The sequence below is a fragment of the Aspergillus viridinutans genome, assembly GCF_018404265.1.
Source record: "Aspergillus viridinutans IFM 47045 DNA, scaffold_3, whole genome shotgun sequence".
Classification (NCBI taxonomy): domain Eukaryota; kingdom Fungi; phylum Ascomycota; class Eurotiomycetes; order Eurotiales; family Aspergillaceae; genus Aspergillus; species Aspergillus viridinutans.
The window spans coordinates 1,338,738-1,364,862 of record NW_025091219.1 but is presented as its reverse complement, the minus strand read 5'-3'; the positions used below and the strand labels follow the sequence as shown (position 1 = coordinate 1,364,862).

The 26,125-nt window shown below is 49.7% G+C and overlaps 5 protein-coding genes across 5 annotated transcripts; 1 reads left to right on the top strand and 4 right to left on the bottom strand.

Annotated features, from left to right (window-relative positions):
* Nucleotides 1-1,531: 1,531 nt before the first annotated feature.
* Nucleotides 1,532-3,675, bottom strand: Aspvir_005442 (Zn(II)2Cys6 transcription factor; the record flags this gene model as incomplete). The annotated part of the gene is made up of 3 exons (XM_043268657.1): nt 1,532-2,733; nt 2,803-2,891; nt 2,960-3,675. The coding sequence occupies 3 exons, from the start codon at nt 3,673-3,675 to the stop codon at nt 1,532-1,534; spliced, it is 2,007 nt and encodes a 668-aa protein (XP_043124592.1).
* A 6,272-nt stretch (nt 3,676-9,947) lies between these two features.
* Aspvir_005441 (DUF2434 domain-containing protein) lies at nt 9,948-11,434 on the top strand (the record flags this gene model as incomplete). The annotated part of the gene is made up of 2 exons (XM_043268656.1): nt 9,948-10,489; nt 10,552-11,434. 2 exons carry the CDS (start codon nt 9,948-9,950, stop codon nt 11,432-11,434), a joined length of 1,425 nt encoding a protein of 474 aa, XP_043124591.1.
* Nucleotides 11,435-11,908: 474 nt separating this feature from the next.
* Aspvir_005440 (camp independent regulatory protein) lies at nt 11,909-13,339 on the bottom strand (the record flags this gene model as incomplete). Its single annotated transcript, XM_043268655.1, has 1 exon — nt 11,909-13,339. One exon carries the CDS (start codon nt 13,337-13,339, stop codon nt 11,909-11,911), a length of 1,431 nt encoding a protein of 476 aa, XP_043124590.1.
* Nucleotides 13,340-20,638: 7,299 nt separating this feature from the next.
* Aspvir_005439 (asparagine--tRNA ligase SLM5) lies at nt 20,639-22,424 on the bottom strand (the record flags this gene model as incomplete). The annotated part of the gene is made up of 3 exons (XM_043268654.1): nt 20,639-21,901; nt 21,968-22,077; nt 22,127-22,424. 3 exons carry the CDS (start codon nt 22,422-22,424, stop codon nt 20,639-20,641), a joined length of 1,671 nt encoding a protein of 556 aa, XP_043124589.1.
* A 381-nt stretch (nt 22,425-22,805) lies between these two features.
* Nucleotides 22,806-25,912, bottom strand: Aspvir_005438 (RNA recognition motif domain-containing protein; the record flags this gene model as incomplete). Its single annotated transcript, XM_043268653.1, has 2 exons — nt 22,806-25,634; nt 25,694-25,912. 2 exons carry the CDS (start codon nt 25,910-25,912, stop codon nt 22,806-22,808), a joined length of 3,048 nt encoding a protein of 1,015 aa, XP_043124588.1.
* Between the last annotated feature and the right edge of the window lie 213 nt (nt 25,913-26,125).

The following is a 26,125-nucleotide window of genomic DNA, read 5'->3' as shown; positions in this document are numbered from 1 at the left end:
CAGTGCCTGAAACAGGCTTACTGCGAGCAAGACAGATTCCGTTGTATCATGAACAATCACAGGCAAACAAGCAAGCAAGCAAGATCTCCTCGTCCGAGCACAAACGATAAGAATTTGGCTCAACGGCCAAGAACACGGGGTAAGACATCTTGTCGGGTTTACGCTTCGTGGTCCTTGGAGTGCCTCTAAAAGGCTCATTTAATTTAGCTGGAGCTGGGAAACGCCTGGCCCCCAAAACCGCCGGAAATTTTGCCATTGGCTGCTGGCGGCTCGGCTGGAGTCGTCCCGTGGTCTTAGTCCTTCGCTTAGAGCAGGTCTCTGGTAGATTCGACCAGTGTGTTAATTTATTATTGTCGTGACTTGTGAGGAACAGACTTGTGAAGAACAGGCCAGTTCTCAAATCGATAATCGGGACCATACCTAGCATGTGACGATCTACTAGTCGGTCTCGAATAGACGCTATCTTTCAGTAAGATAAGAAGAGCCATTCGGTTATGGGTTCCATTATCCTGCAGTTCAGGGTCCGACCCACTCCAACTGAAGTTGGTCATTCTTGTCTTGTCGATATCTGATAATCTGACATTGGATGTGTCAATTCTAGATATCTGATGCAATGATGGATGTTGTGCGATATTCACAGTGAGAGTTGATGATGTGTTAGCGATGTCTGAGAGATGACAGCGACCAAAACAAACTTCATGTCACATGACAACTATTTATACATATCACCGTATGCTATGCCTTGGTTGCATGTCAACATTTCAATAGGCAATAGATGACTAGATAGCCACTGAGAAAATATTTGTTGAGTCTTTGGCTCGCAATCCTGAAGATAAACCGCCGGTACTCCGAAGATGCCCCAGCTACATGCCAGTAACTGTTTAGGAATTTGTCCACTTCAGTCCGATGCACCAAGACTAATCGAGTAATTTCTTGCATAAAAGGAACTGTAATCGCAGGTATATAAGTTGCGGCATTAAATCGGTTGTTTGTATAATCAAGCAACTGATTAACAAGACATTAGATAGGAGGTATATCATGAATGAATATACTTGGTATCAATTGGATATCACATCAACAGAGAAATATAACTCATCAAGGACATACACTTAATGCATACAGATACAGGCAGGATATAATCAACAGAAAGAAAGCACAACAGCATTTGTGGACCTCCCCCGACTCCTTTTTTGGTTCCCAATATGGATGTTGCCATGCCTCAATGAACGCTATTGCTCAAATACCTCTGCAAACACTGATTTAGTGCTTGCTGCGCGTCCTCACATCGCCCGCTCAGTCAGACCACACCCTACCGTTGAACCCCAGAAAACCCCCGATGCAGATGTTTGATCACAGAATCACAGAACGCCATATGTGCTCGCATCATCCTGACCATGGTAGATGCTTCCAAATCAGAAGAGAGCAAAGAAGAAAGAAAGAAAATCATGACTAACATACATATATCATCACAACTTCACGAGAATGCAAGGAGGAATATCGACTGAAACAAGGACGGACGGGACAACAAAGGCTAGGTGATGAGGAAGTCCATGTTCATGTCGTTGATGATCTTCTCCCAGTCCCAGCTGTCTTCGGTTTTGGTGTCCATGACCTCCCATACCCGTCGAACCACCTTGAAGGCGGGCTCGATATTACGCAGGTTGGAGTAAGCCTTGAGGGACTCAAAGCCTCTCTTAATCCGTTCTCGCTGACGAGGAAGGAATGCCGAGCAGCCAAGGAGGAACAAGGGCATCAGTACAATGCTAAAGGCGCCCGAATCTTGCGGCAGTTGATCCAAGTAGCCAAGACCATCGTCGACCACCTGAGCAATCTTATCACTTGGCTTGGACGGGCGGATAGTGCGGTACAGATAGACCCATGTCGACTGACGGTACAGCTGTGCCAGGAACCAGTTTGGTGTGTCGGGGGGATGGGATGTTTCCCATGTCCGGATGGCCGAGTCTATCGAGACGGCATCGCTCAAAATCTGGTAGTCAACCGCAGGCTCGTATCCTTCGTTTGATCGCTGCCGAATGCGATCGCGCAGCCTTGTGACGTCGGAAATATAGTTGAACAAGCCGTCGAACACGCCGACAAACATTCCGGCCTGCTGAGGCACAAAGTCGGGAAGCCTTAGATCATCACTCCGAAGGGCGGGGCGACGGTCCAGAGAGGTGATCGAGTTAGATACGTCGTGGTACTGGAAGAACTCGACGATGAACTGCCGGAATTTCTCGTTTCGTGGTTGCTGGGTCACCAGCAGATACCTCGCAGCATCCATATGCGGCCTGTACTCGCCCTTGGTCTCCCCTTCGCAGATCGTATTGAGACTAAGAGCGATGGTTGATGCGATTATTGGATCCTCTACCAGAAGCTCCGGCTCCTGGGAAGCTCCAGACGATTTGATACTTGACGACATGATGCTGTCTTTGAGGTCTTGGATAGCATGATGGAAATGGTAGAATTTGCGCTCCTTCAGCGTGGGCTCTGGATCGAACGCCGACAGATGTGAGCCGGACAGACACATGAGCGAGTGCATCAGCCCTCGATGTTGAGCGGCCATGGGAAGGAGGATCTCTTTGAACGGATTGGTGTCATCGTTGATTAATGTCAGCACACGACTGAAGCCGTAGACGAAATGGTCAAGGAATCGTCGGTCGATTTCGGTTTCCACGCCGTCGATGAGCAAAGGTAGGGAGCGCGGTACAGCTGCGAGCGCTTTGGTACGTGCCGCTGCATCTCAAAGTTAAGGAGTCAGCAAGATGTCCATCAGCCGCGCCACAAGGAGACTCAGGGCCTTACCGTCCTCCATTTTCTGTTTACCGCTCTTCCAAATCTCCTTGGGAGGGTACCCTTCGCACACGACCGCATTCTTCTGGCAGTTCAAACACCTGGAAGACCAAATTAGTTGACCGTTGCGGCGCATGCGAACACTCTGGGTGAATGGTTGGGTATTTACGATGGCTTTGTCTCGTCGCACTTCTTCTTCCGTCGTCGACAAGTAATACAGCCCGTCTTGGACCTTCCCTTGGTGATCTTGATCTGGCCCCCGGGTACTGGCAGCGGATGTTTGCGTGGGCGACCACGTTTCCGTGGTACGTTGACGGGAGCGGCCGTGGATGTGGTAGTACTGGGATGATTGCTCGCACTGGCCATCGCGGTCTCCGCCTCGAGGGGCTTGATGCTCCGCAAGTCCTCCGCACCGTCGATCTCCTCGACCTTGGGGGTCACGTCCTCGGCCATGGACATATTCAAATTATTAGAAGCGACGTAGTCGATCTGGAAATGTTTTGACCCGGCTGTCATGATGGCGGCGGCCGTCGCGGAGGACGAGGAGGAAGGGAGCGGGGCTAACGTCGAGTCGACGAACGGGTACGAAGCGTCGTGTATTTTGATCTCATAGTCGACCGAGGGAGAGCTATCGGAGTGGCTTTCCCCGTCCCAAGATTCGGGAGAATCGTTGGAGGTGCCGTCGGTGCTGATGCTTTCATGGTGGGAGAGAGCATCGTCCATGGATGGGCCATCGGGAAAGGCGGGGATTTCCGACAAACTCAGTGCGCGGGTGGAGTTGAGATGGTCCACGGTTGGGTTGGGTTGGATGCCATGAGGGTTGTGACTGTTGAGATTCGCAGTTGGAGGCAGGATGAAGGTGGGCGTCTTTTGCATGGACAACATTGAAAGAATGTGGGCCGCATATAACTTGGACGAGGTTGGTGGTGGTGGTACTAAAATCTGTTTGGCTTCCTTCGCCGGAGTGGATGATGACTTGCAGTTCGAGGGCGCAGCTACCCCCCAGGGACTGTGTCACAGAAAGAGACCAACGGATATTGGATGATGAGATGTGAGTGAAGCGAAGAGAGAGAATAGGAAAAAGAAGAAGAAGAGGGTAATCTAACACAGCACGAGTCTGTTTTTGCGACCGGCGATTTTGGAGGGGGTTTTTGCGGTATGTATGTAGGTAGTAGAAACCTTGAAATCTCGGATCGAAAAACCTAGTTGCAAGATGGGGCCAGTGGGATGTGTTCAAAACTTCAATAATATGTAGGTTAAAGAAGTTTATTCGATTTTTAATGATGGACTTCTTGGTGAGTGGGGAGTCTGCCGACTTGGCTGCGATTTAATTAGGCTGGTGAGAGGCAGCGATGGGTGCAGGGGGTGGCCTCTCAGCAAGTCGAAGCGTTTTGAGGAGTCGAGCTACTCCGTACAGTTGGCTGTGGTCATTGTTAGTCATTTTGAATGTTCTAGTTGGAGTCGTAGTTAGTAGTAGGCGTACTGGATGACAGTAGTTGTAGTAGATATATGGTGATAGGAGTCAATCAAAGTGGGTGCACCTGTCTGTGGACTAAAGTGGATGAGAGGTGGAGAAGGAACTACTTTAGTAGCAGCAAGTCAACAACTTTGCGATTAGCGGCAGGTCAAGAGGCCAGCAAGAGAGAGAGAGAAAGAAGACTCGAGGAAAGGGAGAGACTGGGGGAAATGGGGTGGATTGCGAGGTATATTATATTACTACCTCACCACTTAGAGGCAGATAATCCTCAAGCATTATTCTTCTAATAATTAACGTGGAATGAAGCAGACTGTGAAGAGTTAATTCGTGGACTGGTCCTACTGACCACTACTGTAGCTACAGGCATTTAAAACAAACTCCAGTACTAGGAAAGTAACCGGCCAGAAACTATGCCTAAAAGCTACCATCAAGAATGACAATCCTCAACAAGTTCCGTTAGTAGTTGTACTACTCCTCAGTCCTGACGTGGATCACTCTATGTTCAATCTATGTGGTCTCTGTCAAATGTACTTCGTATGCACGTACAGAAACCCAGTAAAGAGGGGCCGCTCAGACTAGGCAAATACTACCTACCCAGACCTGTCCATTTAAATCGAGCCAACCTAAACTGATCAAAGTCGTCTGAACTCTGACCACCGGAACAACCAACTCTCAACAGTCAACTGATCTTGGTGTGCTATGTACAAGACTGAGTCCCCTACTGTCCAGATGACAGACGATCTACATTCCTTCTCGTTGACCTGCTCTACCTCTCCAGCTTGCCTGCTTAAACTCTAACATGCGGGGGTGTTGTAGAAGAGAGGAAACAGGCGGCCAAGCATGTTGGATGTACGCAATTGATTGGTTCACTGGAGAATTGGGGAATATGGGTACGGGGTACTCCGTCGAAAAAGCAACCAGGCAACCTGGGAGCCCAAAAAAAGCCATCGCGAGGATCAGACGCACTCCGGAAAAGTTAGGGAGACCTTAGAGGAGGATGGGCAATTTTAAAATTAAAAATAAAAGAAAAAAGCAAAGGTTGCTTAATATTTATTAGTAAGGGAGAAAACCACGCTCACAGGTTTGTTTGATCGGTCCCAAATCCCAAATGTACGGGTGACGACGGCGGATGATCCTCGACGCTGTCTTTGGCTGCGAGAAGAATATGATGCATCTCGATTGGCAACTTGGCCTTGTTTCCCCAGATTCATCCCTGCATCCACCATGAGAAGACTACCCTAGATTGAATGAAGATGAGAATCCTGAATAATATTGTTGTTGGCGTTGATAAGTCTACAACGTAGCTTCAATACAGAATAGCCTGCCTTCTGTGATCCTGAATAATGAGGAGAAAGCAATTCAAACCATAATCGACTCTCTGTGAAGTCTACAATGGCCCTGGTCATCAGAAATCGATACTCGCTGCTTGCTAGATTTCAACCGTCGTCGATCTCCTTCTTCTTGGATAAATAAATAATAATAGCAGTAACAGTTAAGAATTACATGCATGCCAGCAAGAATAGGACCGACACGGCTCAGGCTCAGCTGGGGCGCTGCTCCCCCCACGCTACTACGTTGACTCTGCCTCAGACTCCAGCCTCTGGCCAAATCATGCAGCCTCGACTCTGGTCTCCTCTGACCAGATCCATTTCTGTTAACTGGTGCTTATTTGGTTCCTTCTGGATGTGATGGCGGTCAAGGTGTGGTACCAATCCACAGAAGAGAAGCTCTGGAATCCAACCAGGCATGCAGTGTTTGCTCCTGCATCCTTTCCCTCGTCATACAGACAATCTGGGGAAAAGTGGGCAAGATCGACTCGCACAGACTTCCGAGGACAGGAAAATCATCGGTACGATTTACTATGGCGCCCTTTTCCCCTCCATTGCCAGCCAGTTCTTGTTCTTGACTCATTGACTGGGTGACAGATCCAATCCCCACTGATGACTCTGTAACAACTAACAAGTTCTTCCGCGACGTTCCTTGCTCTAGCTATGAATTTATCCCAGTATTATTCGGAATCCCGTCCCTGCACTGTCAACTGATTCAGAACATACGCTCTGACAAAATGACCGTATTTCCTTGTCACTACGTCCTTGTGGGCAAACATGAAACCGAGTACCTTACATACTCATCTCCAGCAATCACTCGACCTCATATCGACTTTTCCTCCCTTCTATTCTTGAAAGAAAGGCCTCATCTGAAGAATTGGGTGGTATTGTTTCCGAGTGCTTGGGCCTCCTGTCGATTTATGGCTTGCGAAGTTGGGAGTCAAACCGGCTGATGGCCTGTTGATCCACCTCAAAACTCTCTGTCTAGGGACGAACTGGAAGACGCCCGAGGAAAGTTGAGAGGCTGAAAATGCTGTTTTGATTTCTCATTGTTACTTCTTCCAGGGGTAGATATTCCCATAAATCAAGTGTTTTCTTTTCCCCTATGATGGTCTGGCCTTGTAAGGGATTTAAGCTTGGTGATCATGATGATCGGAACACCGGCTCGAGGAAATGGACTAGTAGGAGTAGGATGTACAGGGTACAGAGAATCAATACCGTATCAAGTGCTCCATATGTATCAAGCTGTTCCATGTCCCTGCTCTCTTGATGCACCGAGTCAGTGACAGACTGCCAGTATGCCCCCAACTTGTGTGAACTAGGGAGTTGGCGTGCGTCAGGTGAGCGGGATACCTCGTTCAGGCAAGCCGGAGATTTATCATAGCACGCAATCTTATTGGAAACTGTGCTACACAATACACTTCACTAGTTGAGAAATGACTCGCAAGTCCAAAGTCAAAACCGCCCGGTTACGTACAACTGCCGAGAGGCGTTGACCTCAGGCAACCCCATCGTCCATGCTGAGGGCAACAGATGACCTTGAAGACACGAATCAGCACCAGCAGTCAAGAATGTGGTGGTGAAACAGGCCCCACCTCAGAGAGCGGAGACTAAAGTAATCCCTGATCTTCTTTGTTGTCTTATGCATGCTCAACTAATTCCTGTATGTACATAAATGGCTGGCCTTCATCGGTCATCAGTCGTCACCCATTCTAGAGTCTAGACTCTGCTGGCCCAGACATCAAATTTCATCATGCCCCATACAATCTCAGCATTCTTCATTTGGTGCATTTCCCTTACCCTGAGTGTTTGAGTTTCATGTCTTTTGATGCCTTGAATATCATGATACAGTCTCCACCGCAGTGCAAGGTACCTAGTGGATCCAGACGGGAGGGTCATCCCGTTGTGAACCATGGAGGTTACTTTATGTGACAATGGAACTTGGCTTTTAATTACCGCAAGAGCTGATTGTCCAACTTGGAGGTCGATTAGACTTCATCATCCCCAGCAGTCTCGTTTCCTATTGCAATCAGTATCCTCGTCAGGTTTACTTCAAAGCTTACCAAGGCTGGTTTCATCAGATGCACTCTGATCTGACATCATCGCCATGCTGAGCAACGTCGTAAGCTGACGCCTAGAGGCGCAGTGCCATTAACTTTGTTAAAACTGTGTTATGTCTCGCTCCTCCATACTTTCTTGCGACTAGATAGTTGGTGTCACCTACTGACAGGGAAAGAAAAAAGTGCCCTGTCCAACGGACCCACGGACGCCTACAAGAACCACCTGACCTCGTGTTGCTGTTCTCGTTCAGGGAAAGTCAACCGAGAATGGGGCCGATCGGAGCGGATAGTCTGATGCAGAACAACTACAGACTGGACTCTGCCTGTGGAGTCATTGAGTCTGTCTGTCCAAGTTAGGCTGAGTTTAATACCACAATGGGTCAAAGACCCAATCCCATTACTGAGTAGTTTCATCTTTTGAACCTCGTACATTATTTGGCTCCTTGGTTGAGGGCCAATCACATAAGTACAGTGACATTCGGATCATCAGCTTTTTTCATCTGCTTCTATTCACTTCGACGAGATTCTATGGCTAGTGCAGGGATACGACTTTGAAGGGCCAGAGTTTGGTGACTTTAGTATTGAAGAGGTTTTTTCAAATCGCGATAATTGTGGTCTTGGTCTGTAGTCTATGAGGCTGAGCTTTATGAAAACGGGTGTGAGTGTGCGACTGTATGAGAGCATTAAACAAACTCAAGTTCGCACAGAGCACGTATAATCAAAGTCAATAGTCATGTTATGATTCTCCACTTGTGGAACGCTTAGGTATGACCGTATGAGAAAGCTCATCTATCTATCTTACGGAGACACACAGTTCTTTTTCCTAATACTCACAGCTCACTGGCTTTCAGTCTCTGGCCCACCACCTCGCCTTACCAGATATTTCCCCCCGGTGCAATGGATTAGTGTAACCTGCTCCGGTGAGCTGTGCTCCTAGTCTCATGCACCCCATCATCTCTTTGCGGGGTCAGGTATGACCGAGATCTTCCGGTCTTGCATTTGATCAAGTCGTGGTTCGATCGGTTTCAGATTCAAGTTTGCTTCCCAAAGTCTCTTGGATTTCCACAAAAGCATGCGCTGTTCTGTAGTAGGCGAGCCAGAAGCTCCTCTGTTGGTTCAATGCAAACAGTTGTGACTCGTCCTTCCGTTCGGGCGCGTATTTTTCGGCCTGAATATTGAATACGCGTCTTTCGATCGCGAGGTTTTACAAAGTACCTCCAAATATTGCACTTCATATGAGGCGTAAGCCACCTATAATTCCTCGTACATGTCATCACGTGGACGCCTTCCAAATCCAGCCAACATATGTTTCGCCCAAGTGCGTGAATCTGTCGGTCTGAAAGGGAATATATCTCTCATATCCGATCAACTAGGATCGGCGGTCAAAACAACCTAATGCCCTCAAAGGAAGGTGGACAGGTCAACCGTCCATGCGGACAAAGTTCACCTCAATCTCATTGTGGTATTGCTTGTAGACTGCTGATTGGCAGGCGCATGGACATAATGCCCCTCACTCAGGGTCGAGCAGCATCCATACGGAACAAGCAATTCAGCTAGCTGGTGCTCAGAGCACAGGGCACAAACAGATAGCTCAACAGTTCCTTGCAGGCCACGAAGAAATCCTTCTCAGTCAGCTGCAGAACCAATGATAGTTGAATATGCCTCGCAAGGAGTCGTCCATTTACTCCGTACGGGGTATGCATGGCTTTCAGGTTAAGTTTGGATGGGCTGAAGGCCAAGTCAGTGCATATGATTTATCAGCTGGATGATTCCATTACTTAATCGCATTTGCACTGTCTTTTGAAAAATGAAGCAGTGCAGGTTAAATATTCAGGGTAACCCCTATGGGGTAAAGGTTATCGATAACAACACTTTCTTATCGATAAGGAAAATTGTGGGATCTATGCCCTTTGGCTTAGGATCATCATCACTTGGAATGGAACTGTCAGAAGCAGTAATGAAAATGGGTTCAAAGTCACTCACTCCTTTGTCAGTGGCTTACACCAGTGGTTATGGAGTGCGCCCGGCAGGCACCAGACGAAACACATGGCTCCCGGCTGTCATATCATCATTGACTGTCCCGAATACCACCTCACCCTCGTCATCACATCGTCAATCTCCGGTCCTTCCGCTCTCCTCCAAATCTGCTCTATCATCAATTGACCATGTTCTGCCCGTCCTTGTCAGTCTCTATCCGCGATGATCACGGCGGCATTGAGGTACCTCGGTTGAGGACATCACCGGTGTTGGACGCTCCGCACAGTAAGAGAGAAAGGAGGCACATCAAGCATCATGACTATCCTTCACATTCGAGCAGCGACTCCATATGAGGCGGGAGCCAATGCGACGGACGTGATCGTCAACGAGGTTCATTTCAACCGAACGACGTTGGACTTGTACAAGTACACGCTATACAGCAACGGCACACTCTCCAATGGCACCGACTGCTATCTCGCATTCCAAGAGTTCCAACCTCGCATGGACGAGAACGGCACCTTTGTCAACGGTATCTCCTGCTACGCGCCCATCCACGGCATAGGCCTACATGCCTCGATCGGGATGGCGTTCACCGCGTTCTTTGCTGTCTCCATTTTTCTCACCATGCTCAATCTGCGAAAACACGGATGCAAGTATCTCCCTGGTCGCACGATGGGCCGTCGACTCAAGTGGCTGTGGCTGCTGTTCGTCGCTGCCTGCGGACTGTTCAGCTGCATCATGACCGTGGACGTAGACCGCAGCCATATTCAGGGAACCTCGTTGGTCCTGCAGAGTGTCTTTTACACCCTGATGACCCCGGGCCTCATGGCGGCAGTCTGGGAGGCCGTGCGACACTGGTATACTTCACTTCTCCGCACGCAACCTTTCTTTTAAACATTTCTGTACTGACAACAAGCAGGGCCTCCTGGCAAGAACGCCAGATCCTCGACCGCGACCCTTACGCCTTCACAAAACGCAGCAGCCGACGCCGCCAGGAATCCTTCCTCCCCATCCTTTTCTATGCCTTCGCCCTCGCCAACTTCTTCCTGACCATCCCACGCAGCTGGACCGGCATCGAGCTGCAGCGCAGCCCGGAACTCACCGCGCTGCACGCCCAGCCCCTCGCCACAGACCTCCGCTTCAAGCTCGCAGCCTTCATGTCCCTGGCCGGCACGCTGGTCATCTGCTACAGCCTCGAGCACAGCATCCACCGGTACCGCCCAGCGCCCACCAGCCCCCTCGCCCAAGCAACCTTCTACCTCACCGCCAGCCCCCCGGAGTTCCTCCTCGCCCTCGCCCTACTCGGTCTGAAAACCGGCTACGCCATCGCCGCCGCCTTCGACTGGTCCGTCTCCCCGCTGCGCGTGGCAGTCAGCCAGGGCTGGCTCTATGGCCTCGGCTTCGCCCCAGCCCTACTTGTCATCGTGCTCTTCAACGCAGTCGGTTTCTGCGAGCTCAACGAGGATAAGGCCCTTATCGTCCAGCGAGGGGAGCTCGACTCCGCGCTCGCCTCCGACGCCGATCTCCTCGGTCGCAAACGCTGGTGGGAATCGCGCTGGCTGCGCGGCAGCAACCGTGACCGCGACCGCGACCGCTCCTCGTCTCGCGAGCAGTTGGATCGCTACGTCGAGATGGGGATTCTCGCTCCGCACGGGAAGGGAGATGGTGAGGATAAAGACGGCTCTGCGGCGGCGGCAGCAGCGCCGAGAGTCACGACGCGGACGGCGAGTGATGCCTCTAGCTCGTCGGAAAATGGTTTCGTGACCGTTACTGTCGCTTCGCCGGGACAGCAGGCGGGTTGATGAATTGAATTCATTGTGGGGGTGCTGAGTTTAGTAACGGTGAACTATAGCATGTGACACGCTAGCGCCGATGATGGGATGAATGGCCATCCACAGGCGATTAAAGTAATCATGACGTGACCTAGATTGAATTTACATCGGTACTCTACGAGCTAGTAGACATGCTACGCTTCGCTCTACAATGAAAATGGACGATATCATCTGTATTGTTTCGACCATCAGCTACCGGTCCCAATGCAAGCTAGCGTGGCACATTTATGGAAACAAATGCAAAAATGCCCATTCGATTCGAAGCCGAAGTCGATACACAGATAGATCAAGATCCCACCCATGCTAATCACGAAATCAATGCACCTCTTATGAACGCCGAGCCCCCCATGACAATAGAAGAAAATGAAAATCAAAGAAAGGACAGCATTCCTTTGTCTGACAAGCAACGAGATGGAGCTGCTATACGATGGAAATAATGAAACCCTAAGCGGTAAAGACTCGATCCAGCTGCCGAAGAGCCCGCATATCCTCGCCCCCAAACCCAATCTTATCGCTGGGGATATCCTTCGGCCCTTCCGCGCGGGGACTGCCGCCCAAGCGAGGAGCGTTGAGTTTGTTTGACGGTGCGGATGTGATGGATGATAAGGGGCCTGAGGCGCCGTTCATCAGCGCCCCGATGCTGGGAACGGTGGTGGCAGAGGTACTGGCTGTGCTGTTGTTGATGTGGTTGGAATCGCCTGGTTTGGAAGTCCCGTTCAATGACGGAGGTGCGACCTGTGGTAAGGGGGTTGGAGGTGCCTGGCCTATTGTCCGCGGGCTGCGCACAGAGGGTCCCACGCCGTTGCTGTGCGAGGCGGGAGGAGCATGCATGCGAGGGGACGGGATCCGTGGATCTACCGAATGTGTTGGATAGTCTCGCGGGCTTCGTTGGTAGTTGTCGCGCGCGTCGGGAGCTAGGCGAGGCGAGCGCCCTGTGAGTGCCGGAAGGGGTGTATGTTGCGCTATGGGGGGTGGGATAGCGGGTGGTAATGAGGTTTCCGCTGGATGACCCGGATGTACCGATCGGTCATATGGCGGATGCAGTCCGTGCTGCGGCGGAGGCGGTGGAAGAGCCGGGTGGTGATGTGGAGGCGGTTGCCCGTACGCAATGGCTGGGCCATTAGGTGTGGGTACGGCGGACAAGTAGGAGGCCCCATATGGCAAAGTGATGGTGGGCGGAGTCCCCAGCGGTGTCGGGGGCCATGCATAGGGCGGAGTATATGATTGAGGATGTGTAGCTCCAGCGCGCACATATGCACTCATCGGATGAGGGACAGAGTAAGTGGCACCCGCCATGGGGCCGCGTGTGACCACCGGCAGATTCTGCTGGTCATTGACAGTTGATTCGGGATACAGTCCTTTCTGAGGACGTACATGCCGTAATGCAGGGTCGGTGGAGGGTTGTTGGAGAGTGGCAGCTGCCGGGTGCGATCGCGAGTAGTAGCTGATGAGGTGGAGATGCTGGCCGGTGGATGTGGTGATGCTGAAGGACTGCTTCATGAGTCCGTCCGGCTTATATCGGTACCCGTCAGGCCCATCGTCAGCACCCTCGCCGCGGTCGTCGTCGCTCCCTCTGCTGTCAGGCGTTTTACCGGCTCTGAGTGGTTGTGTGACGGTACCCCCGCGTTTGCCCTCCATCTCGCGGTAGGTGAGAAAACTGCCCGATACTCGACTGGCACTCCATGATTTGCCGTCTGTCCATCGTCGCATACCCGCTTCACGCTCATCCCAGACGAATACAGAACCGGATTGGATAGATTGGCGCTCTTTCTCCGAAAGTCGTCTCTGAACGCGGGGAAGAAGGCCGATGCGGCATGCTTCGAAGAGAATGATGGCGTCCGCCGGAGTGCGGACGTGACCGTGATACGTCTCCATCCACCCTCGCTGATCTGGATAAGTACCCGTGACGGTGGAAGGTCTGAGCGCCAGGGCAGATGGCTTTGCAAAGTACGAAATGATGATGGCGGTTGTTGGTTTGACTGTGGCTTGGCTTAGGATGGTGATATGCCTTCGCCCCGTGATTTAAGGCGTGGACTTTGTGTGAAGTAGTTCGGCCGCGATAGAGGCTAGGCTCTGCGAGAAGTGTAGTGATTTCTCAAATTCGGGTTCCAGATACGGACGACCGACAGATCCGACAGAGAACGGTAGAGCTCAGGAGAGGACTGTGGACGAGCAGAAGCTGATGTTAATGTAATTCTTCAGGATGACACTGCTTTGGAATGTGACGAGAGAGGGTGGGGGGGGAAAACAGGAGAGACAAGGGGAGCTGGAATGGGAGGCGGAAACAGGGCAGACAAAAGGGAGTGGGGAAAGACGATAGGAGAATAAAGGGAAGAATGCAGGGAAGGCCGAGTAAATGTGGCCATGCGGTATCACAGACTGAAGTGAGGAGGAAAGGATTGACATCATATGAAAGAAGATCCTTTTTGTACCCACCTGGACTGAAGGAGATAAACAAAATATCTGGATAATAGATCGGATCCCAGGATATGAGGGATGGAACTGTGTCAGTTTGGAAAGGGTCGTAAAAGGAAGAAATGAAGCAAGAAAGAGGGAGGGAAAGGAAGGAGGAGAGATAATAAGAGAGAGGGACAGAAAGAAAAGCAAAACCAAAGTAAGAGAGACAGGGAGCAGAAAGAATAGTAGCACTAATACAACAATAATACGAATCATAAGAATTATTATGAGAAAAAAAAAAAATGATTATAATAATAATAATAATAATAATAGAAAAGCACCAGCAGGAGTAAGTAAAGATAGAGTGGAGACGGACTCAACTCTGAACCCCACAAGATTCAAAGTTACTTTTTTATTCAGAAGTCAAAGTGGAAAGCAATAATAAAGGGAAATAGAGAAAAAGGGAAAAAAGAAAAAAGAAAATACAATCAAGGTTGCCCGGACCTCATAGGTGCTGGTCGATGTCTCAGCGCCGAGAAACAGCTAGAGAAAGGATCCATGTGGGTAACCAGGATGAAACAACAAGTAAAGGAATGTCTTTGGACCATTTATTGATGACTGTATTTAATGAGATTATGTATTTTATGTTGGACTGTGGCCTGCAATTATGAATGATTAATGATTATTAAAACTATTTGAGAGTCATTTAAACTTGTTCATGTTAAGCGATCCATGGTTTGGAGAAGTAAACTGTAGCAGGTTACCATGGAATCTAATTCAAATTATTAGAAATGAAATAAGCATGACCAATCCTGAGGAAGATAAATTTCCTTGTTGAGCAAAGCCTGTAATCCTGCAGACTTCAGGAAGTAAGGTATGGGAGATGAATGCGACCAGTGTTCAATACAGCTCAAATCAAGACTTGACTAAAGTACACTTCAAGGTTATGCATGTTCTAACTTCCAAGTGTCATGATGTCCAACTTAGTGCATACCAGCTGCCTCATTCCACAGTATCAGGTTATTGCCCATCTCAAACTTGAGATTTGACTGCTGACAGACAGATTTCAAGGAGGCAGCATTCTGGACTTCCTTGACAGCTATACATACCTTGTCATACGGCCATGAAACCTGATCTGAATCCTTCTGTTGTCTCTGTTGTCTGCAAAACTCAAGAGGTCAAGACTTGGCAACATTCTCTCTATCCTTGGCTTCATCTGTTGTAAATGTCAGGTAACAAATGACAATAAATTAGAAATTATCGCTCGGGCCCCGGTAGGGCCGAGACATTATGGTCATGTTCTAGCGCAGGTGGTCAGAGGTCACAAATACAATAATACGTAAGAACCTCCACTTAAGGTTCCACGAACTCCAATAAAAATGGAATAATACAAGGTTACGCACAGTATGGTGGCGCTCTGATCGCTTGATCGCACCCTAATACTGATTAGTGCGCGACTTTCTGAAGCTTAAGCTTAATCCAACACGAGGAACCTTAAGCTCGCTTAGAAAGAAAGGTCCCATCTACCCTGCCCAAGGCTCCACTCCTCCCCATGTAGTCTGAGTCTAGTCGAGTTTGAACTACTAATAAATAGTCTCAAAGTCTCAGTAATGCTCATCCTGGTTTCGTTATTATTAGCTCTCTTATTGAATGTCCGACAAGTGATATGAATACTTAAGGCAGTGTTTTCGTTTTATTTGGTTTGGGAGTAAGTTTTCAAGCGGGGATTCTGGAAATCCCCCATTTATGGATTATCTCTTACATGGAGTACCACGTACCTTGGATGCACAATTCACCGATCGCGCCTGGCTTATAAATTATAATATTAGACTTAAACTGGGCCAGTTGTTGCTTTGCAGCGGTTACGCCCGGCCAGTAATTACCCTTTTTAAGTCCATACAGAGTTAAATGACAAATTTTAAGTATTAATGCCAGATCAGTAATGGATCATAGTAGTAATGGCTGACGCCATTTTGGACTAGATCCTACCACTTGGTCCACTAATGTACTAGTCGTCGCCTTGTAGTTGTGGGCTTCTCCGTGGAATTACCTTATCTGGCCTCTAGGAACTGCCGTATATCCGTCATATCCCTTAATTCCCGATTATGAATCATGGCTACTCGGTACGAGCTCATCATATATTACTCCATAATGTTGGCTGAAGCGAAACTGTGGCGATACTCACATTCGTATTCGTTAAGCCACATAACTCTCGTTCGAAATAGACTCCTAAAGTCTTACGGAGTAGTAAGGTTAGAATGTGAACACGCACTCCACGACTAGGTACTTGGTATAAATCATGCGATGGCAGACTTGACATTTCGCTCTTACGTTGCTCTAGGAATATCCTTTCACAAATCTATCGTCACCTCCTTGTCCGTTATTTGGGATGGAGATCATTGATTAGGCAACTACATTCGGATTAGTCACAGGCCCGACACGACCCTTGGCAGAGTTTATCCACCAGACAGCGCTTCTGCTAATTGTGGTATGCAGGCTATTTAGTCATGTTCCTGGAATGAGAGGAAGTCAGTCCATATCGACTATTTCAGAAATTAAATTTTGACGACGAAAGATGAATAGGAGGCAACATGGTCCTTGTGATCATGTAGAGGACATCACTCAAAATAAAGATCACGGATAAGGTTTACGCACAGCCAGGAAGTCTTGGACAAGAGAGTTTTTCGCTTCCAGCCTTCAATATTCTTAGGAAGATTATTCCACAATCCACATTATTAGAAATACTCCGGGGGCCAAAAGAATTCTATTCCCAGGGCCAGTGAGAGGGAGAGTGAGACAGCGAAATCATCCACATTTTCCATAGGCTGAATTCTACATTATAATAATAATATTTTTACCAGGAAGAGTAAGACCACCGTCGCAGAATCTACTAGTCATAGACCAGTGCATTCCCTGACTCAGGATAAGCGTATCGCCAACAAAGCCCGCTGAATCCTGGTCCATCCTTCTTGGCCAATTGGCCGGTCCACTGGTTGTAAATTATACGGTATACCTTTGCGGGAAAATGTAATATTATTCTCAAATTGTCACACTCGTGTATTGACTGCTGAATGGCTCTCAGGTAAGCCTCGCATGTATCTGACAAAGGTAATCATGCGTCGATGCTGTGATGCAGTGGCAGGTTGACTTGCAGCTGAGGTCTCATATATTGAGATGGTGTCGGCAGAAACACCAAATCTATTCGCTCAGGCAACCAACAAGTGAAGAAGATAAGATGAGGGGCTGACCAGCCTTGCAGTATGCCCTCTGAAGCGGGTGGTGATACGTAGGATGCGTCGAAATCACATACAAGGTATGCAGATAATAGTCTACTGAAAATCGACCTCCACTGTGCATTTCGGGAATAAAATGATCTGCGGCCCGCGATCAACCTCAACTGACAAGTCACTAACCAGAAGGGAAAGTCCATTATCAGTCTTGGGATATGATCTGTCTAGCTTTGGGGAAGAGTACTGCATATCTTCGCCGACTGGGGCGGTAAAGCCGGACGGCGGATGGATCTGCAGTTGCATCTAAATTGCTTCCACTGTTCCACATCTTGTCCTGCCGCCTGCGACGCCGATAGACGCACTGTCTTGATCAATAATGTTTCTGCTGACCTTGTCTTCAGGATTACGTTCCAGGGCAACAGCAGGGATGTAGCAAATGATGTATCATGACACCACGAATACTACCTTTGAGCGTGTAGCAAGCGACAAGACCTGAGCATAACGGACTCCGTACATTCCCGTAAATGAACTTGAGATAATCTCCGAGTAGTTATGAACCAAAGAAGATTGCAATCTGGACCAAATGCCTGAGTCAGATTGGTTTGCTCCCTTGAGATGATATCACAAACCTTCAGTCTCGGGTATGGCCAGAAAAGGCAAAAAAGAGATCGCACATATCCGATCATTCTCCTTGCATAGTCTCTCTCGAACTGACGAACTCAGTAGAACATCGAGCATACCAGATCAAAAGACGCATATTTCCAGTTGGAAGGGTTGAGATTTGTCATGCCAATGCAACCCTTAATTTGAATAATTAAAGGTTGCCAAGGCGTGCCCCTGTGAAACGTTGCACAGGCTTATCTCCACTAGCATAATGGGTTTAAAGTATCCACTGGGAAGTGGGAAATAACAGCAAGGGGAAGACTGATTTAGATTACGGTTACATTGACAAGGATTATTAGAATTATGTATTTGTCATGGTGAAATTTGAATGGAATATCCAAATACCTAGATTTATGCCGAGACGATCCTCTTCATGCTGGCCAGGAATCTCTGCCGCGGTTTGCTAATACAACCTAAAGTCTAAGTAGCAAACTTTTACCTCCGCTAAGGCAACTCAAAAATGTGGAATGGACAAGAAATGCCGAGGAGTTAAGCCTCTGCGACACCTCCCATTCATGAAGTCCAGTATCTCGCTTATCCCTGGCCCTTGGGGTCAAAGCGCTGCAGAGCCAAGCACATCCCCGCTTGTAACCTTACTACTCTATCCTTGATTAGGCTGCAGTTGAGAGAATTAGTTCCTTTATTTTTGTGGTGGCACTGGGCCACTGGCAGACCTTCCATGCGTTCTGGGCAGGTAGGACACTTAAAACTCTGTCGAGGCCAAGCATACCTACTTTGAAATGTGATTATTATTCTTACATTGCTCAAAAATCGGAGGCACCAAGAGTCCAACCCACCTTGGCACTGTATTGTAATATAAATATATACACAGTCCGCATGATCCTGCACCACAAGACTTGGATTGGGGCTTGGATCCTCATTCCTTGTCCGTTTCAGGTCCCCCAAGCTAAAGTAGCTTTTTTCCTCTCTGACTCCTTAGCAAGAGAAGCGAAAACCAGGAAAAAAGGAAAAGCCCGGGTGAGCCAGACACAGTCAGACACATCGTATTCGCTACATAAGGATACCGTGATACGAGGGCAATACATTAGTCTGCCGGGTTCAGTCACTGACGAATCACCATGCCGGGCGCCTCCAGGCCGAGCTCCATATGCTTAACACCAGTAAGGTTGGCAACTTGGCATTTCTCCGCGCCTGTTAGTGACGCTGTAGTGTGTATCAGGCTATCAGCCAGCCAGGTGGGGTAGGGAGGTGTTATTGTATTACTATCTTACCAATACCTTAGTTTCCAGTATTCGCTTTCTGTACTCCAAAGTATCGAGTAAATGTCAATATTTTGTTCTTTATTTATTTTATGATGAATAATAAACATGAACTTACAATAAGATGGGGGCATAAAAAAAAAGTTCGAAGGGTGGAGTTTAATCCACTCTTACTCTCAACTAACACCATTACCTCGGTAGCGAACTTGGCGAGGGTCTGTCAGCTTGTTCTCATTTCCTTCAGCTCCGTTGCCTCCGAGCTTCCTTTGCCGGATATCCCGGCTCCTGATAATTTGACAACCTTACGACTTAAAAGTGAGTCTTATGATTATTCTCAAAGAGGATAGTGAACCTAGGAGCTCTTGACCCTCGAAAAGTGTTAGGGGCAGGGCACACTGATGTTGATCACATATCATTCTGCCTAATAAAGTATACTCTCGGAAGGATTTAGTATCGTTCCTGGGGACATAGACTTCGATCCATCGCGTCCTTCTTCCTTTGAGTCTAACCCACCTATTCTAATAGGTTATCAGAAACTTCAGGATCAGATCTTCGTTCTTTATCGTCTATCCACTCCACTAGATAATGACCGACAAGAACAGCAGCCGCCTTTGCCAAGGACTCGCCATGAACAAGTCTGGCTTGGCTGAGAACGATTTCTGGCTAGTTTGCTACCTTACAAGTTGTTACTGCCTCAGTCACGATATCCCAGACGGGCCACGTGGACTTTAGCATCAAGATAGTGGCTGTCATGATTATCTAGTCCTATCTACAGAGTACAGACCACGGAACACAAAGTCTAAAGCATCATAGGAAGAATCCTTTGACTCTCGCCTATCTCCAATTTCCAAACCTGCAGCATATGCTTCAATGGGATGTGATCCTACAGGCTACAGACGCCCAAGCATCTAGGCAGAGAGGAAAATGCAAGTTTAACCATCAAACGAACACCGCTCGACTCATCCCAGCATAGCTCGGCGTACGCACAGGTAGCCTCATACCACCAGTCATATGCAACAGCAATTCAGAGTTTCTCTCCTCGAACCAGCCCCTCTCTACCTCTCGTCGGATACAATTCCCTCGTTACGGAGCAGAGACTCCCAAGGGATTTAGATTTAGGTTAAGTGGCGCATGTCATTCCCCAAGCTCGCTCCTCTACGCAGTATCTAAACCGTAGACACCAGATACAGGATCAGTCTCACCATTTCACCGAGCTCCCTTGTCCAGCCGCTTCGACGAACACGGCAGCTCCAGGATTGGACGGTCGGATCCCTCGCGCGCGACCCATTGGCGTGGATACGAGTCAAAACGTCCGCGATGGCGTCGATTAGGCGAGATGGCGTTGCGTCGATAGGCTCGTTGCTAGTTTCGGGCTCCGTGCGAACCTAAGGTAGTTTTGATTCGTCTTGATTCTTGGATCCTGGTTTGGTTGGAGGCCTTGGTTGGCGTTGGCCCCGTAGGTTTAGTGCTTATTTACTGTAATCTGTTACGGGGTCACGGGGATTTGATAAGATTTTGGGCTGGGGCCCTGATATTGTAGCTTTGTATGGGTGGTGTGATTTGGTCCCAAGATTCGATGCTGTCGTGGGCTCTAGTTGGAAGGAGTCTATTCATTCATGATGCTAAAATACATGTCATACATTTACTACTCCGTACAGCAAAGGCTAACAATCAGCCCGGCCAAAGTATCGAGGAAAAGCCACCACATCCCGCACACTTGAAACTCCAGCTAGATAACTCAAAAACCGGTCAAACCCAAGCCCAAATCCTCCATGCGGTGCGCTCCCCCACCGTCGAAGATCGGCGTACCACTGCAGATGTCCCAAGTCTTCATACGGCTGGAGATGAGGGTACAACGGCTGCTCAGGGGCAGTCTCGGTCGTAGACGTCTCTCCAGCACCACCAGAGCTAGGATATAATCGCTCCTTGATCAACCCGTGATCGCGCATGTTCTGGATAATGTTGGGCAGGCGGTGTTCGCGGAGTGATCCGCCCGCGACTTCGCTGACCTCCGGCAGGAGAAGATCGAAGCAGGCGACCGTTTCACCGGGCGCCCGAATGTCCTCTTCCTTGCCTGGGGCCACCTGCGACGGCGCCATGTAGAACGGTTTGATAGCCTTGGGATAGTCCGTCACGAATACCGGCTGACCCCGGTTGATCACGTCGACAATGTACTTCTCGTGCTCGAGTTGGAGGCCTTCGGTCCATGTGGGAGCATACTCGAACGAGACCTCTCCCCGAGCGACCGCCGCCTCGAGCAACTCCATCGCCTGCGTATAGGTGATTCGTCGCCAGCGAGGCCCCTCCATTAGATCAACCCAACGCTGTCGAAGGTTTGACACTGCCCCATTCCCGGTATAGTCTTGGCCGCTCTCGCCTGACCGCTTGGCGGCCAGGATCTCTTGACCGACTGGCGACTCATATAACCGGCGAGTAAGATCGCGGACCACGTATTCCACCGCATCCGTCAGGGAGTCGAGATCGTCCATGAAGTTCATCTCCGCTTCGAGCATGTAGAACTCGCTGAGATGGCGTGGCGTGTCGCTCTTCTCCGCGCGGAACGTCGGTGAGATAGCCCAGACATTTCCCAGCTCAGCTGCGTAGGCCTCGAGATGGAGCTGCGACGAGACCGTCAGGTACTTGGGAGCCCGGAAGAAATGGTTCCCCTCCGACTTGGGATCCATGATTGTCTCACGCGGCAGCACCGTAAATGTCTCCCCAGCTCCTTCGCAGTCCGATGATGTAATTAAAGGCGGTTGAACTTGTACATAGCCGCCATTCGGCGCATCACGAAAGACATTGCCCAGCTGGTAGAGGCATTCAGAGCGAAACCGCGAGAGGACGGAGTTGAAGGGTGTTCGGAGACGAAGGTGGGGAATCGACCGGAGGAAGTCAGGACTGTGGTATTTCTTTTGTATAGGATATGTCTGGAGAAAGATAATGAACAGTCAGATTTTACTCTTGTAGCTTCTCATCTAGTCGGGGCAACGTACCTCTGGTTCTGCTTGACCCACAATCTTCACCTCAGTCGTTTGAAGTTCATGGCTCTGCTCTTTACCAGGCGGGCAAGCCTTCCACAGACCAGAAATCTCGACGGCCGTTCCTGTAGATAAGCTACAACAACCATCAGCACTCATCTCAAGCCGCCATACCCAGGCCGTTGTCGCGACTCTCAACGTACTCTGCCGCCTGCGCCGGCTTCAGGAACGCCTGTAAGGGCTCAATAGTCGAGCCATCGGTAATCTCTGCGAACGCGAAGCGTTTCTGCTTTCGAACGGAACGAACGAAACCGCTGATCTTGATTTCTTGATTCTCGTAACTGCTGCTCCCAGCCTGACTCTTCCGGAGGACTTCCGCGCAGCGTAGGAGAGTGGTACTGCCGCTTCGTCCTGTTGCATTACTATTCAGTCTGGCAACAGACGTGGCAAAGGTCCGCTGCCATGTCCGCATAGCTCTGGCTAGACTGGATGAAAGGTTGTGTTGTGATGATGCCGTGTTGCTGAGACCGTATCTTCTCCGCTCAATTCGGCTCGAACCAAGTGCAGCTGTTTCCGCACGGCAGAATCGCGGTCGCCGAGGTCATCAGTAAAAGCGCTACGTTTGTTTTTGCTTGTTTGAAAAGAAAGGACAAATAATTATAGAACTATTTCATAAATCGCTTATATTGTAAGATATTACTGAAGGAAAGTGCGCCTGTAAGGCATTATAGTGGCCATAATTGCGCATGGCATGCTAACCAAGCAAGTATAACAGCACCAAGTCATATCACAAGCAACCAGACCGTGAAGAGATAAGAGGAGTGGGTGGAGGAAATGAATGAAGCATTCTGTTTCAAAGACCTTGCTGTTCGTACGCCTTGCGTTCTTCCTCAATCATCTCAATGGCGTCTGATATCTTGCCGTCCGCTGCGGCTGCATATACCGCAATCCGTTGAATACCACCCTCGAGTGTATTCTCGTATCCTAGCCCAATCAGATTAACCACGCAGTGGTCAATAGCACTCTGTCTTGGGTCAAGCTGTTGTTCGTTCTCATCCGGGACCGAGATCTCTTCCTGCGATAGGGGCATGCTCTGAGGACGAGAGTGCCCGAAAGTATTGGAATAGTTGTCGTAGGCGCATCCCTCGTCGTGAAATCCACCAACACTGTCCCGTGGACCATGGTGTAAAGAGTGTCGCTCAGTTGCCCGCCGTCGCAAGGCTCTCGAGGGACTTCTATCTCCGTTGCGATTCAGGTATCTCATACTCTTTGACCGACGAGGCTTATAGTGATCATCATGACCTGTGCCTAAGGTTTGAGCTAGTTCTTGGAATGGACCTGACTGCGTCTCATCGCCATCATCGTCAGGAAACGAGCCTGGGGTGCTTTGCAGTTGATACGCTCTGCCAGCGACATCATTCCCATGGCTCAAATCACACTCGGGTGCGGACGCACCCAACGTTGGTGTGTCTGGGTCTCGACGGTGGTGGGTTAGAGCATGAGCATCTATTTGAGACAGGGGAGGAAAGCGGCTGTGCTCTAAGTCTCGAGTGAGACGGGGGAAATTGTCAGGCGTAGTGCTCAGGACTTTGTTTCCTTTTGGCTCTTGATTTGTGCCTTCGTCGCTCGAGCATAAATCGGCCACACTCAGAGGAATCGGTCGTTTCTCACTCGCTGTGATGGACTCTTCGCCCTTATCACCCTGTCCAACCTCGCGCCGCTCAGGCTTTGTTCCTGACGATGGATTGGCCGAGTTGTGCAGCTCTGACAGCCGACAAGCGTGGCCCCACCCTGGAGCCTGGTCAGGATGGAGGGACGTAATTGGCGAATGGTCGCTTAGTTCCAGATTGATAGAGTGACCGTCAATGTGTGTCCCTTGCAACGCATCCAATGCCGCCCTTGCGGCGTGAATCGAAGGGAAGTGCAGGTAGCCAAAGCCTGCATGTTTCCTTGTTTCGGCGTCCAAAGGCAGGTGGACATCAACAAGGAACCCCTTTGCAGCGAATACATCTCTGATTGTCTTCTCACTGACATTGAACCCTACATTACCAATGAACAACACTGCGTTTGCAGAGCGAAGTGCATCGGTGCCAGCGTCGGAGACTTGGTCTGTAGCAGCTGTTGGCGCTTCAGACTGGCGCTCCTGGTGCGGCCGGAAAAATGGCCACGCGGAGCGCCATGATGAATGATCGTGAGCACGCGGATGAGGCGAAAATGATGGAGGGAAGGCGCCCTGAGCTCCCCATGGCGGGCGAGGAATAGGCAAGGGATGGAACGGGTGAGGTGGTTGAGGGGGAGGAGGAGGAATATGATGATGTTGATGTGGTGGGGGTGGCGGAGGAAAGGGACGAGGCTGATGTTGATGGTGGTGGTGGGGATCGTGAGGAGGATGAAGAGGATGAGGATGGGGATGAGTATCGTGATGGCGGTGCGGGGGAGGGGGAGGCGGATGGGGACGAGAATGAGGATGAGGATGAGGATGAGGATGCGGATGATGATGGTGGTGGGAACGATAATGGGGCGGATGAGGGAAACGGCGCCATGGACGAGGTCTATAAGGAAGATCAAACGTAGGGGCGCCATGACGAACAGATTCGGGTAGCTCCGACGGCTCGTCCTGTTGCGATGGGACGCACTGGGCAAGACCAGGCTCCTCAGCCCGGCTGCTGAATGGTCGCGGCTCTTCTCGGTTTTTACTTCCCTGCCCTCTTGAAGTTGTATCAGGTTCTTCAGCGGTTAACGGGATCTTCGCCTCCTTCTCAGTCTTAGTGCTCGGAATCGAATCTTCAGCTGGAGGCTCTCGGTTTACCGCAGCTTCGTCAGCCGGCGCCGGATTTTGGAGACTTTCATCAGACGGCTGACTTGCATCTCTCGCTCCAATACGGGAACCGAACTCAGTCTCAAAGGCCGAGTATAGTGTATGTCCCATCTGGCCGAGCTCAGAAGCCATAGTATACAGGCTGTCTACGGCCTCTGCAGGTGTAGGAACCTCGCCCCTGAACATGTTGCTGGTTCTCCGATCCCCCGCACCGCCTGCATTGTTCAGCGCATTGGTCAGATTCCTCATCTGAGCGTCCAAGCTCGCAAAAGCTGCCTGGACAGTCGACCCGACGTTTTCTGGCAGGACTCTTTGCGCGTTCTGTAGATGATGCTCTAACTGATGTTCCAACTCTGGCAATCTTGACCTCACTTCGGAGCCAATCATTTCAGCTCCGTTGATCAGGTGGTGCATCGCCTGAGCCAAAGCCACAGCTGGATTTGTGCGTCTGCCAGAGCTTGCCGACTCGTTTGGCACTTCCGTAGAAGAAGGAATCTCTTCTGCATTGTTGGTATTGCGAGGCTCTGAAGCGCTCAGCATCTTGGCCAGCTCTGTTTCAAAAGCTGCCAAAAGCGATTCGGAACCCTCATTTGTAGGCAGACCAGCGTTTGATTCTGTGCCGTCTTGTAAAGGAGAAGTAGATTTGTCCGTTGTCGATTCTACGGCGTTCTTTATGGTTTCTATTTCCCGACCAGCCGGATTATACTCAAATCGCTTCCACAACTCAGTGACAGAGTTAGATCGGCGAATATCGAAGATGTGCATGGTCTCAGGTATCGTGGAATCTTGTGTAGAGTTTGCCTGGATCGGCATATCATATATAGGTTCGTCCAGACGTTGAGAAAGCTCAAGAGATGATCCGACCTAGGAGTACATGTGTTAGAGACTAAACGTGTGAAATCTGAGCAGAACGTAACACTCACAGTGATAATCTCTCCGTCGTCATCATCCACGTATGTCAGCCGGGCTCGGGGATGAGAAAATGCGATTTCATCGTAGTCAGAGGCTGAGAGCTGCACAATGCCCGAGCGCCTACTGGTATTGTGATCATGATGTGCCCGTGGGAGACAGTCGAGAGAGTTGTACGCATCTTCCTGTGGTGGAGATCCATGAAGATCTCTTATCTGAAATGGCTTCAACATGGCTGCTGATAGCCACCGATTGGAGAGTGGTCAAGAGAGACACAACTGAGATGGATAACGGAAAATATTGATAGAGCAGAAAGAACGGTAGACTAGAAAAAGATGAGAGCTACAAGCTTCAAATAGATAGAGACAGCATGGGGGTGCGGCGAGAAGCTGACGAGGCCGCACCTATGCTGCTGCCTGTGGATGGCAACACAAGAAGACAACAAC